General features: G+C 36.9%; 2 protein-coding genes across 2 annotated transcripts in view; one reads left to right on the top strand and one right to left on the bottom strand.

Annotated features, from left to right (window-relative positions):
• Positions 1-14,462, top strand: part of nt5m (5',3'-nucleotidase, mitochondrial) — a 339,382-nt gene that overhangs the window by 200,233 nt on the left and 124,687 nt on the right. The window lies entirely within an intron of this gene.
• Positions 1-14,462, bottom strand: part of rab26 (RAB26, member RAS oncogene family) — a 64,062-nt gene that overhangs the window by 29,089 nt on the left and 20,511 nt on the right. The window contains exons 3-4 of the mRNA XM_089121758.1: positions 7,924-7,965; positions 6,495-6,561 (exon numbers count right to left, since the gene is read on the bottom strand). Coding sequence (XP_088977884.1) covers positions 6,495-6,561; positions 7,924-7,965 — 109 coding nt within the window. The remainder of the gene's footprint in view (positions 1-6,494; positions 6,562-7,923; positions 7,966-14,462) is intronic.

Raw genomic sequence — 14,462 nt, 5'->3', positions numbered from 1 at the left:
ACCAATAGTTGAAATAAAGTCGTTATTTTTGTTGTTTTTGCGCACAAAAGTGTTCTCGTCGTTTGATAAAGTTAAGATTGAGCCCCTGTAGTCACTTGGACTATTTTAACGATGTCTTTAATGACTTTTCGAGGCCAGCAAGAGTCATTCCCTCAAGAAGCCTATGGACTAGTACAAGAGTGATCTTAATATCTTAAATATCTTAATTTGTGTTGCGAAGATGAACGAAGGTCTTACGGGGTTGGAACAACACGAGGGTGAGGAAATACTGACAGAATTATCATTTTTGGGTGAACTAACCCTTTAATGTTAGCAACTAAACGAAAATTTTTTGCAACCAATCAGGTCAACGTGTGATTCTACATCCTTTATTCACTGAATAACTAATCATTTTATCGATTAAATCTCATATTTGATCGCCAAAATGAAAAAAAAGTCTTCATGCCTTAAAATATCTTGAATGTAATTCGACACCCTTGCCTCATTTAGTATGCGCGGTTCTATGAATATGCAAATGAGCCCCGCCTCCACTTAGGGCACTATTTTCTTCTAGATCTGCTGTACAATCTATGTTGCTTTGTTATCACGCTTTGAAACAATCTGTCTTGTAAAAAACAAAGCTGAATTGACTATTAATAAGCAGGAGTTTATTGAGGCAAGATTCATAGTTAATAGTGGCTTCTACATAACCAACACTGTGAACATTAACGCTGCTCCTCTATTATTATTATTATTACTAACCTTAGTATTAATTTTATTATAGACCTATTCTTTCATACTTAATTAAATTATTTTTAATTTCTTTTTCTTTTGGTTTAATTGTATATCCAAAATTGTATATGTCTGTATATATATATATACATTGTCTTTTTGTATACTTCTAGTTTTATGACTGTTGTATTGCTGTAATTTTTAACTCTTTTTTTTTTTCTAGTTAAGAGCCTAATAACATCTGGCAAAGGGACTACCAATGAAAACTAGCCTTTGGGCTAATTTGGGTACATTTACATTTAAGAATGTTTATTAATGTACACTGTCCCTTTTCTAAATAAATAAAAAAATAAATAAAAAATAAATAGTGCGAATTAGACCCTTATCTATAGCGTATTACTTACCAAACCATACCGTTATAATAAAAAAGGTTGCATTTCAGAAGCGCATGATAATTGTAATGTATTTAAATGCATTCGTCTCCCAGATCTCCAGTGACGGTGTGTTTTCCTCTGATCTGCAGTGTTGTGTTGCAGTGCCACGTCTCTCGGTGAGCTGGACGACACACAGGCACAGATGGGAGAGGCAGTGTGTGGGCGTCACGAGTACAGTAGTCTCTTCTACACACTGATTCACTCAGACTAATAAAACGCAGGACGATACGAGAGCCGCCATCCCTAACGTCTTAGGACTTCTGGTGTGATTATGGGTTTGCATGTGGCAGCATAAAAGTGTGCATTTATTTAAACATCAATCAAACGTCAAAGAGCATGCTGAGTGTGTGTGTGTGTGTGAATCAGAACCTCATTTAAAAAGGTCATAAGAGCTGCGGTTTATGATCCAATCAGTCTCGTTTGAAAGTAAGACCGTGGGCTGGTGTGGGTGGGTCGCACATGCTCTCGGAAAGCGTTTTGCTGAAAAATTAACAATGCACTAAAACTAAAACGGCCACTCTGCCTAGAGGAACATGCGTTTTGTTATGACTATTCTGCTTTAGATGCACTGAGAGTGCCTTTTTCTGTTCCAGGTTGGTTGAAATGGCTGAAACACACACACGAATGCAAGCTTACATCACTGAAATTCAGTAGTGCATCTCTGCTAAGATATATATGTTTGGTGCAATATGTTATAATAATGCACGTCTTTACAGGACAAAGTGTTACTACAGGATTTGCACACAATAGCACAATGTTTTCTGCACCAAAGACTATTTTGTTGATTACTCTCCTCATATTCTCCATTGTTGCGGCTCCTCCCATCTCAGTCTGTCAGGAACGCTCTGTTTACTTCCTGTCTCTATGAAGCCCCTCCTTCTGAAAAGCACACTGTGCTCTGATTGGTCGGCTGGAGCAGTGTGTTGTGATTGGTCCAGCGCTTCGAGTGTGTTTGGGAAATCTCCCGCCCCTAATTACCATAACCGCCAGTTTATTGGTGCGTTCATACCGGACGCGAATAGCGCGTCAGGCGCGAATGATTTCAATGTTAAGTCAATGCACAGACGCGTTACGCGCGTAAAAATTCCTGCGACGCGAATGAGGCGTAAAGCGATATAGATATCTATATAAAGGCTAGAAGTGTCGTCCACGCATCCACGTGACGTCTGCACCTGGCGGCCATCTTGTCACAGGCAGCTCGCTCACTCGTAACATTGTATTAATGGTACATGTACTATTTAAATGACCGTAACTTGCTCAATTTTCTACCGATTTTCAAACGGTTTTGTTTTGTTATAAACGTCAGAGATGTAGTTATGACACTCCATACTTATGAATAAAAAGTGTATAAATAAATAATCGTCCAGATAATTATAGCCACGTTAATAACGTTTGTAAACCAAACCGTTTGTAAATCCGTCAAGATTTCAACGAGATAAGAGTATTTGTGTTCGTGCTGACCACTCATCTTACATCAGCTTGTCTGTCACAAGATGGCCGCCGGTGACGACAATGGAAACTCCGCCGTAACACATCTAGCCTTTATATACATATCTATGGTGAATACGCCTCATTCGTGCGAATAGCGCGAATTGAGTGTCTGGCGCGTTACGCGCGAATGATTTAGTTAGTGCTATTTGTGCATTCACGCATTTGACGCGAATTCGCGCCTGCCGCCCCAGTTGAAAAATCTGAACTTTTGCGTCAATTCGCGCCTCGTTAACCAATCAGGAGCCAGCTGCTTGCTCACGTGGTGAAGTATCGTCATCCAGTGCAGCTCCTGGAGCGAGCAAATGGTGAAACTCGCCAAACGGTTCGCTTACGAAGGGTCCGGTGGACACAAATACGGCGACGATGATCCCAACGCCACTGTTCTGCTCTCCAGAGCAAATAAAGTGCAGTGACTCTCTCGATGAATGCTTGATCAACAGAAAAAAGATGGCCGCCAACGGGTTTCGATTCTGATGCGCGTGACGCGCGTAAATTTCGCTTCAAACTTTTGTTTTTACTAGGGCTGTCAGTTTAACGCGTTATTAACGGCGTTAATGCAAACCCATTTTAACGGCGTTAATTTTTTTTATCGCGCGATTAACTGTCTTTTTGTCCTAGCAAACTTTGTAGTTTTTTCACATGCTTTTGCAACAGCCTGATCCATTTCGGCGTCTCGCGCTCGTCATCCACTCAAAGCCGGCTCGGAAGCCCAAACGTGTGTTTGTGGCGTGCCTGTTGTTTTGTATACGGTCTAGATCCGCTTGCGCTTTGGTCGAAGAAGCAACAAAACGTTTTTGCGCGGCGCAAGCCATTGAAGTGAATGGGTTCAGAGCTCAGTGCGAGGACGTTTCGTGCCGCACACACTCGTTTCGGCTTGCGAGCCGGCCAAATAGTAACGTTACTTTTGAGTGGATGACGAGCGCGAGACGCCGAAATGGATGCCCTAACATTCTGAATGGAAAGTTTACTTTTAAAAAGTTACAATATTGTCCCATTGACAAGACCAAGTGATCTGTGTGTTTTGTCGTAGTGAACTGAGCGATCATCATCGCAGCACGTCCAGTCTGAAACACCACTTGATGATGGCCAAGCAAACACACACACACACACACACACAGATGATGCGAATTCTCCGCCCCCTCGTCAATATCAGGACCTCGTCAGTATTTCTTTCACCCTTTTATTGATAGACAGTTACATTGTGTGAGAGATTATTTATATATGTTAGTGTGAAATTGAACACTATTCCAATGTTATTTTCAATAATAATTATTCCACTTTTCCATGTTGATAAGAGCATTAAAATGAGAAAAAAATAATGTAACAAAAAGAAATCAAGAGACATTTAGAATAGATAAAAATGTGCGATTAATCACGAGTTAACTATGACATTAATGCGATTAATCGCGATTAAATATTTTAATCGTTTGACAGCACTAGTTTTTACGCGCGTCAGTTTCACTCTTGACGCGCAAATGAACACAAAGTGGTCAAGCGTCAAACTAGACGCGAATTTGATGCACTATTCGCGTCCGGTAACGCACAGTAACAAACTACTAACTAACTCAACCAGGCCCCGCCCCTTTATTCTGCATATGAATTATTATAATGAGGAATATCGTTCCTCAAGACTACAATGGAGGCGTTTCAGGGAGTTAAAAAAGTAAAACCCTTTTTTATGGTTTAATGCTCTAAAACCACCACCATGAACCGGATTTCTCTCGGATACGGATAGTATCGGATACGTTTACGGATAGTGCTAATGTCTACAGGGAAGTTGATTAAGTGCAATATTCTTTACTCTTATCATAAAAGTGTTGTTTTGGATTATAATGTTGTTGTTTTTGGCAATAAATAATGTATATTACATAGTCATATATGAGACTGAGATGGACAGAAGGAGAAAAGCAGCGCTGAATGCAACTGATAAAACGCAGCTACACATATAATCATGTGGACGACAGCACAATTTAGAAAAACGTTTCTTTTGTAACATCAAATTCATCACGCAGACTCATTACACAGATGCATGACCTCATCAGAAATGGGTTTATGGGTAAATCACACTTCTGCTGTTGCATTTACACTCTCTCAATGTTGTTATTGATCCGGTATTCAATTTAAATTATTTTTCATTTTCAAATATAAATACTCAACACTGGTGAGTCGCACTTCTGCTGCTCTTTATGCATTCACAACATTTCTGTTTTCTCATTCATTTCTAACCTGTCAGGTTGTGTTGTGTTTATGCAGTTCATAGTAATATTCATAATTCATAATAACACATTTGTAGAGGCATTTTAGTTCATTCGTATGATAAAACGATGGGTTTATCAATCAAAACGGAAAATCACTTTCTTCATAATCACTACATAAAATATAAACAAAACTAGCTGAGAATCTGAAAGAGAGAGATAACGTGAAGGAGAAAAGGCTTGGATGTGCCATTTTTAGAGTTATATTAATAAAGCATTAACTCAGTCACAGCAGGAGATTTAGACACAGAAACACTGCCAAACTATTGCAACTTTAACACTTTCTTAATCTGTTTTTTGTAGTTGTTGCTGTCTTGTTTTCCTTTAACAATATTACAAAGACATTAAATTAGCCACATTCTTCTCACCTCGTTTGCATTTTAATTCCCTTGTTTTATTAATCATTCCGTCATTTGATCAAATCTTGGCCATGCATTCAAAATTACTTGCCTCATTTTAATAAACCGTGGCCACAATGCACTAACTCGTGCCATTGTTTCAGTAAAAGGGGTTTAAAAGTTAGGTCATTATTGTAATAGCATGCTTTAGGGCCAAACGGCTCAAACCCTCTCTTGGCGTTAGAAAAGTGCTGTCAGGATTGACTAAAGACACGCAGTGAAATATTTCTGTGGACAGGGTTATTTTTTCCAACTCGTTCATCAAAATGAACAAATCTTTTTCCGAGTCAATTCGTTCGTTGAATGAACCAAATGACACGAAAAAAGATTTGTTCATTTTGATGAACGAGTTCGAACAGGAGAGTCACGAACGTGCATCACAGAACAGAGCAAGGAGAGCTTTTGAGCTTATAAAACTTAAACTTTGTTATTTATTTATTAAAAGAGCGATCGTTTCGCTTGATCGCATCGTCTGGAGTCGTTTAAAGCCCTTTGAACAGTTTGTAGTTTGCACTGAAACTGTCTTTTGGACCTTGAATCGTTTGGTTCCCATTGAAGCCCATTATGTGGAGAAAATCCTGGAATGTTTTCATCAAAAACCTTAATTTCTTTTCGACTGAAGAAAGAAAGACATGGACATCTTGGGTGAGTAAATTATCAGCAAAAGTTTTTTTTAAAGTGAACTACTCCTTTAATGTTCAAAAAGCACATTATTTTATCACTCAGCTCCACTGAAACACTCTGACTTCTACAAAGCTCCTCCCTCTGAAAAGCTCAGAGTGCTCTGATTGACCAGCTGAACAAGTGCGTTGTGATTGGCCAAACAATATATAACACGCCTTACCATAATCATTTAGTGGAGGCGGGGCTAATTTGCATATTCATAGAACCACGTTTACTAAATGAGGCAAGGGTGTCGAGTTACATTCAAGATATCTTAAGGCATGAAGAATTGTTGGTCATTTTTGTGTTTAAAGATTAATTTTCAGGGATAAAATTACTGACTGCAGGGGGACTTTAACAATACCGTATCATTTCGAGTCGGATTCTGAAAATATGGATGATCACGCCAGTCGATTGGAATGAACTTGAGCAGATCTTTTCACAGTGGTAAGTTTACAATGATTAATTTCATAATTTTCATCCATTTTCGGAAGGCCAAACAAAGTGGATTTGCGTTCACATTTCAGTAAAGTTCAACTCACCATGTGCGTCTCGGTAGTAGGCGTGTGTCACACTCCTGAACCGCTCCTGTCCCGCCGTGTCCCAAATCTGCAGAGCAAGAGGAGACACACACTTAACATGCTTCATTCACACACACACACAGATCCGAGTCGAGAAGCAGAGCAGCGCTTGAATTATGTGTGTTAATGACGCGAGGCAGAACACAAGCATGAGGATTTATGGCTGAGGTCAAGACCTATTACACAGTCCCTGTCCTGATAAGAGCAGCCTGTCACACACACACACACACACAGCGACCCGTCGGAAGGGTCGTGTTTCACACTGATGAAGCTGATGTGCAAGACACGAATCTTGATGAGCAGGACAGCCTGACATTAATAAAGCCTGAGAGATAACACACACACACACACACCACTAAATACATGAAAATTCTGTCATTATCTACGCATTTCCACGTCTTTTCAAATCTGTATGAGTTTCTTTCTTCAAAGGAAAGTGACTCACAGACGTGCGACTCTGTGTGACGGCTTTATTTTTTGCAGAAATATTTTATTTTTCGATAGCGTTGCTCATGAAGTCTGCTCTTACTGAACACTTTAGAATACGGTTCCTTCGTTAATTAATAACTAACCAATGAGTAACACAATATTAACAATCTAGTAACTATTATTAACGATCAAGAAACTCTGATTAACGAACTAGTAATAACACACAGATGAAAGTGGTGCTTCAATATTAACTAATTATTACACAATAACTAATATTTTTTAATGCTTCCCAGAGAAATACTGAAAATGTTCATAATTCATTGTGTAATTCCCAAAGAAGTATGAAGAACCACTTTCATGTGTGTTATTACTGACTAATTAATTAATCAAAATTTCATGTTAGTTAACAAGATTGTTAATAAACTTTTTTTTAGTAGTTCTCTGGGAAGCGTTAAAACACACACACACACACACACACACACACACACACACACACTCATTCCTATCCAACAGTCCACAATAATGAACATCTTCAGAAAAGCATGCAGTGTATTCTCTGATCTTGTGGTAATTCAGCGTCTGTCAGTGTGTCGTCCTGCTGCTAACGGAGCGTTAATGATCAATGACAGCCTCGTTAAACTCTCGTTACAGCTGATCCTCGAGATGCACATTCAGTGTTTACTTACTCAATATTAGCCAGAGGGAGTAAAGCAACACCCGAACGCATCGCCTTCACACAGCAGATATCACGACATGTGATCATTAAAACATCAAACTACTCAAGGGTTTGACGTGACCCGATAAATGCCCACAGATCGGGTCAAACCTAAAAAGCTTGAGACAAAACTAAGACAAATAAATCTTTGTTTGCAGTTTTAAAGGCCAGTTTAGACCAGAAAGAAGTTAAAGCTGTTAATCAACCGTCATCTTGAGATCATTAGAGATCATTATCAATGCTCACCTGTAGTTTAACCCTCACCCCGTCAATGTTCAGCACCTTATTCTGCAGAGAGAGAGAGAGAGAGAGAGAGGGGAAAGGTCAGTCATGGGTTTGAACAGTTGTCCAAATCTCCAGAGATGATCCAGCACATTTTTACATTTTTAAAAAAACCTTCAATTACTTATTTTTTTATACCACATTTACAAATAAGGACATCCCTAAATGGAGGTTTTTGGAGATTTTGTCCGGTTTTGGTCACTTCAGGGTATACATTTGTTCCCAAAATATAGTTAAGTTACAGAGACAGAGAAACAGAGAGACACAGACCCACACACACACCATCACCAGTCCTTTATTCTCCTTTTATAGACTCTGAGATCAAGGCTAATAAAGTCGTGGTCAGTCTGTTTTATTAATCTGCTGTATTTCTGTATCTTCCTTCAGTGCAGCGAGTGACGAACACAACAGCAAACAACTGCGCTGTCTTCCTCAGTGCCAAGGACAAACTCCAGGCATGCCTTGACATCAAACCGCCTTCGTCACATGCTGAAACACAGTCAAGTTCCCCGAAAAAGCTCCTCCTCTGCTAAACAGCGGGACACGGGTCATGACGAGGGTCAGAATATGTTCGATGCTTCATCATCATAACTAACCCCGCTGTCACACTGAGCACAAACTCACATCACACAACAAGAAAGTTCAATTCAGCAACAAACCAAAACTGCAAGAGCAAGCAAGAGGCCACACGCTACCGTGATTTTACCGTGGTAAGAGGTGTTGCTTTAACAATGCAATGCAAAATACGCTTTAAAACAGTGGAAACAGTGGAAACAGTGGTGTGATGCACAACACTAGTGTTCAATAAATCATATCATATTGAACATAAAGTATTAATCACAACCTTTGTTGCACCGATTTTAAAATTCTGGCCAATGTGATAATATAAATTTTTTTATCTTTTTCCGAAAAACAAATCTTTTTCCGAGTCAATTCGTTCGTTTCGTTGGTGGAATGAACGAAATGACTCGAAAAAAGATTTGTTCATTTTGATGAACGAATTCGAACAGGAGAGTCACAAACAGAGCAAGGCGAGCATTTGTGCTTATAAAACTTAAACTTTGTCATTTATTTATTAAACGAGCGATCGTTTCACTTGATAAGATCCTTATTCATCGTCTGGAGTCGTTTAAAGCCCTTTGAACAGTTTGTAGTTTGCACTGAAACTGTCTTTTTGACCTTGAACCGTTTGGACCCCATTGAAGTCCATTATATGGAGAAAAATCTTCAAAAACCTTAATTTCTTTTCGACTGAAGAAAGAAAGACACGGACATCTTGGATGACATGGGGGTGAGTAAATTATCAGCTAAAGTTTTTTCAAAAGTGAACTACTCATCATTAATGCATTGCTGTGAGGATAACTGATGTGTTTTAGGAGGATCATTGCATTCCCAGAAGTTGCTGATACTTTCATACTTTCAGCTCAAGCTGGGCATTGTTAAAACAGCCGGATCCGGAAGAGGTCCCGAGACACTTGTTAGTTCATAGATAGAGGACAGGAGACATCATGAACACCTACACTAGACCGGCGAGGAGAGAAGATCGATTCAGAATCCACTTTATCATCACATGTGCATACGGACACGGCCAAAGCCTTCAAGACAAACACTCGTGTAAACCAGACACTTTTAGACTATAGAAGTGATTAAACCAGACTCCATTATAAACGTCTCCAGAGAGAAGCTGCAAACATTTCATTTACTAAACACACGAGCGGATTTTGAATATTCATTAGCATTATTATTAGACCCAAAGCAAATCACAAGCGCTTTTACAGGCATGAGGAAATACTAACCGGATGAACATGATTAAATCACAAATGTCTGTCAGTCAGTTTCAGCTCAATACTGACAACTACATCAGCTGCCGTCGCAGGCTCATGCTTTTAATAATAGTTTTGCCTCTGTCCGTCATCATGAGCCTGATTAATTGATCAATCATTAAAACTAACCATCATCATGACTGACGGATTGATTAAAGTGGCCTTACTTTTGTAGTCTATTATCCTTGTATTATTCACTTTTGATATTATTGCATTGTTCATCAGATCTTGAAGAGCACAAAAAAGCAAAACGAACAGTGGTTGGTCACTTTACACGTCATGATCTTGGGTAATAAACTGCAAAGCGCACCAAAAAAAGCAACTAATTCTGTCGATACCAACATAGTTCAGCTTCTCCTGATACTATTGCATTGCAAAGCTGTGTTGAATCAAACATCTGTAAATAAAGCAAAACAACGGATAATACAAGAGCGAAAATATGACATTCGTTTGATCTCAAACTGATTAGTTAGCAGAAGACACCAAAACAACAGCAACATCAGAGATGTTCAAAATATGCTTTATCATTAATCAGTTATGGATTCAATAATATTCTGGATTTCTATGGCCAACATTAAAATGATTTAGGCCTACTATTTTGTCTCAATAATTGTCACAATTATATATACAAAGTGCTGTGCAAAAGTCATGTTAGTATTTTCAACAACAAAAAAGTATTTTTTTAAGTTAGTAATTCATATATTTTGCTGTATTGCGTCAGAAGGAAATATAGTTTACATTTCTAAACATTGCTTTTGCCATTAATTCTAATAATCCACTGAGATTTGTGCATGCACAATGAGTCTGACAACATTATTTTGTAATGTAAAGCCAAACAGCGGATAACAAAAGAGTGAAGTAATCTTCAAATGCCTTGGTACAGCAAAAATATGACATTAATATATACATATATATATATATGTGTGTGTGTGTGTGTGTGTGTGTGTGTGTGTGTGTGTGTGTGTGTGACTGGGCAACAATTAATCATGATTAATCACATCCAAAATAAAAGTCTGTGTTTACATAATATATTTGTGTGTGCTGTATATAATTATTTTGTATATATAAATACACACACATGCATGTATATATTTAAGAAAATGTGTTATTCATATGTAAAATATTTATATTTATATAATATAGATTATGTATTTGTATATATATATATATATATATATATACAGAATTTAAGCGCAAATAATTCTTAAATATATACATGCATGCATAGGTATTTATATAAACAAAATAATTATATACAGCACACACAAATATATTATGTAAACAAAGACTTTTATTTTGGATGCGATTTATCGCAATTAATTTTTGCACAGCCCTAAAATATATATAAAGTACATGCAAATATTTCTTAAATATATAAATGCATGTTTGTGTATTTATATATTCAAAATAATTATACACACATATATCACATAAACACAAACTTTTATTTTGGATGCGATTAATCGTTGCCCAGTCCTGGTTTGTCAGTCTTGATGTTCCCTGTTTGGATCATCTTTTAGGCAAAATTATGGGTGACAAAAGTTTTGGTTTTATATAAATTAGATTGCCATACTACACTCTAAAAAATGCTGGGTTGTTTTAACCCAATTTTGGGTCAAATATGGACAAACCTGAAATGTTGGGTTAAAAATGTAATGTAAAAATTTAACCCAACGGCTGGGTTAGTCCATATTTGACCCAAAGTTGGCTTAAAACAACCCAGCATTTTTTAGAGTGTATTTTGTCTCAATGATTGATATATATATATATATATATATATATATATATATACATAGTACACCTACTATTTTAGTTAAGCAGAGAGTTACGTCCTCGTCCAGGAAACACAGGAAGGTCAAGTGTATCTATGCCAAACTAACCCTCATAAAATGATTAATGTCACTGAATAATATTCAATAGTCCATTAGCACAATATAACGTTCATCTTTTGCAGAAAGGTGATTAAATCCATTAAATGAAGAAGGCCGTGATAATATAGTTAAATGCTCCACCTTTAATGAGAATAAGTGTGTTACGGGTGAAGGATTCGTCTAAAGAGTGCCTGAGACGGGTTCACTCAGGCATATAAAGCTTTTATAATCAGTGACCCGATTACACTGTAAAAATACACCAATTCGAAGACTTACATCTTTAAGTATAATCAAACTGACTGTGCACATCATTTTTTATTTAAATTATATTGAACTGACCTAAATTCAGTTGAATCTCACATAACTAACTTTGAAATAGGCTAATGGAAAAAAATATATATGTTGCCATAATTTTTTGCACATTTTTAAGTATAATCAAATTGGCTGCACAAATCATTTCAATTTAAATATTATTAAATTGACTTCAAAGGTTGAATATCATTTTACTTTAAAAAAATGAAGTAGAATTTGCGTAAATTCTTGAATTAGACCTATATATATATATCACTGTAAAACCTAACACTGAAAGTCACTAAACAAAATGAGTTCATTTCACTTAATAAAAAATTTGATATTAACTTAAAACATGCAATGCATTAAGCAGAACTTAAACTGAATAAGTTATGCATAACCTAATTGTTATTTTAGCTCTAAAGATTTCATTTGAATTTAATTCGTTTATGGTTGAAAATAAAAATAATATTAAAAGTAAATTAGAAACCAGTGGGTGGGTTTTACACAATTGTTTCTAATTTCGAGATTGTGGTTTTATTTCAGTTCGCCTAAATATCTGGTTTGATTTGCATTGAGAGATGATCTTATGGAAAGTTCCCCATGCCGATCTCTAGGTTTGGTGAAGTGTTTGTGATGATATTTTAATTGCAAAGGCAAATATGCATATAGTGTCCCAGATCCATGAAATAACTGGCCTTTAAAAATAAAAATCTGCCCTCATAAATGGGAATTTAACACAGGGATGTCCTGACTTATGCACCCTGTATTTTAAGGAAGGAAAAGTTATTTATGTACGATACATTATTCATTCACAAAGAAAATTGGTGTCCTTAAAGGTTGGATCTTTCCTCATTTTTTAAAAATTAAGGCATTAAGATCAATTTCCAAAAGATGTTTTTTTTATTCCTCTTTTTAGTCAACTTTAGCGTGGGTGTGTTCACTTATTTTAGGCACTGTACATGTTGCTCACATATTATGGTAGCCCTGTTTGTGCTGAATGGAGTGTAATTATTACTCCTTCCTTTGCCATTAATATATTTAAAAGTAACTGAAAAAAGCACAAATATCATGTCAACAGATCTCTAGGACCCCAGAAACACCAAAGAGCCCAGAGCAGTGTTATTTTAGTATCATTTACTATTATATTTCTCATTAAACGTTTTATTTTTTACATTTTCTGGTTTCATTTTAATTTTAGTTAAAGTTTAATGAAATACATCTATAGGTTTTATTAATTTCTACTTCAGGTTTAGTTTTATTTATGTCAGTACATCAGGTTAAAGTACTCCTATACAAGTTTGCATGCAAAAAACATTAATTTTCTCATATTACACAATACAACTCAGTGTCTGAAATCAAGGATTCAGTAGATTAATAGTAGATTAATAATCTACTATGTGTGATGTGATTTTTATTTGCCCATTAAGTTTCCATAAGAGCATGTCATTAGTTTCGCCACTCGTGACGGCAGTTTAATACTCATCGTTTAATAGCATCTCTGATGTAAAGTTGCTAAATTCACTGGAAAGTAAAACAGAAAGTGACATTGATTCGTTTGCATAATTTAGGTAAGATTGTTTCATGTTTTTGAAAGAAGTGTGTGATATTTTAGGAATACACTGAAAAATATAGCAACAGAAAAGTGTGAGTCATTGCATCAGTCTTTCTTTTGACTCATCATGAATGCCTGAATGTGTTTAGAGTTTTTCACAAGACTTCATCATGACGAGCGTCACGTATCTGCTCATCTAAGTAACACTCGTTTGGCAACACCTGGACAACACTGATCTGTGTTTCACTCAAGATCCTTTAAAGCCCAGCCTGAGACTGAACAGATGTCTCACTGACCATACACACACACACACACTGTAGAGAAATAAAGTTATAGGGTCAATCTCCCTGCTAAACACAATCACACACACTCACTCACTCACACACTCACTCACTTATTCTCATTCACACTCACACTTATTCACTCTCACACACACCACTGGCCACTTTAGGTCCTCCTGTTAATCAGCCAATCAGCTCACTGCATTTAGGCATGTAGATCCAGAAGTTCAAACTGAGCATCAGAATGAGGAATTCGCCTTTCTGAACATTCTCAGAATGCCCCGTTTTTAAAAACAGCTTTTTTAAATTTTTAAATTCTGCAAATATTTTGGCAGCGTTACTTTTGAATGTTCTCGGAACATTCCGAACATTCTTAAACGATGTTACATTTCAGGGAAAAAGCTTTTGAGTTTATTATTAAAGACAAACAACTTTGAATGAACATTCTAAGAATGTGTGTTCATGCATTGTTTCTCTGTTCTCTGGTTCACGGGGGTTTACTGCGAGTCTAACTCTGTGTGAACGCCGGACACTCATAATCAACCCTAACGACCTGCTGTGTTCGCACGCTGACAGGTGCTTATTAATATTCATCACAGGCAAATGCACAAAAAAACGCAAAAGCTGCTGAGTGCAGCCGTCACTCAAACTCTCACAAAGCAACTTCTCATGAATATTCATC

The sequence above is a fragment of the Pimephales promelas genome, chromosome 17 (genome assembly GCF_988280905.1).
Source record: "Pimephales promelas chromosome 17, fPimPro1.hap1.1, whole genome shotgun sequence".
In the NCBI taxonomy this organism is placed as follows: domain Eukaryota; kingdom Metazoa; phylum Chordata; class Actinopteri; order Cypriniformes; family Leuciscidae; genus Pimephales; species Pimephales promelas.
The sequence above is the reverse complement of the archived record's forward strand: the minus strand, read 5'-3'. Positions and strand labels throughout refer to the sequence as shown.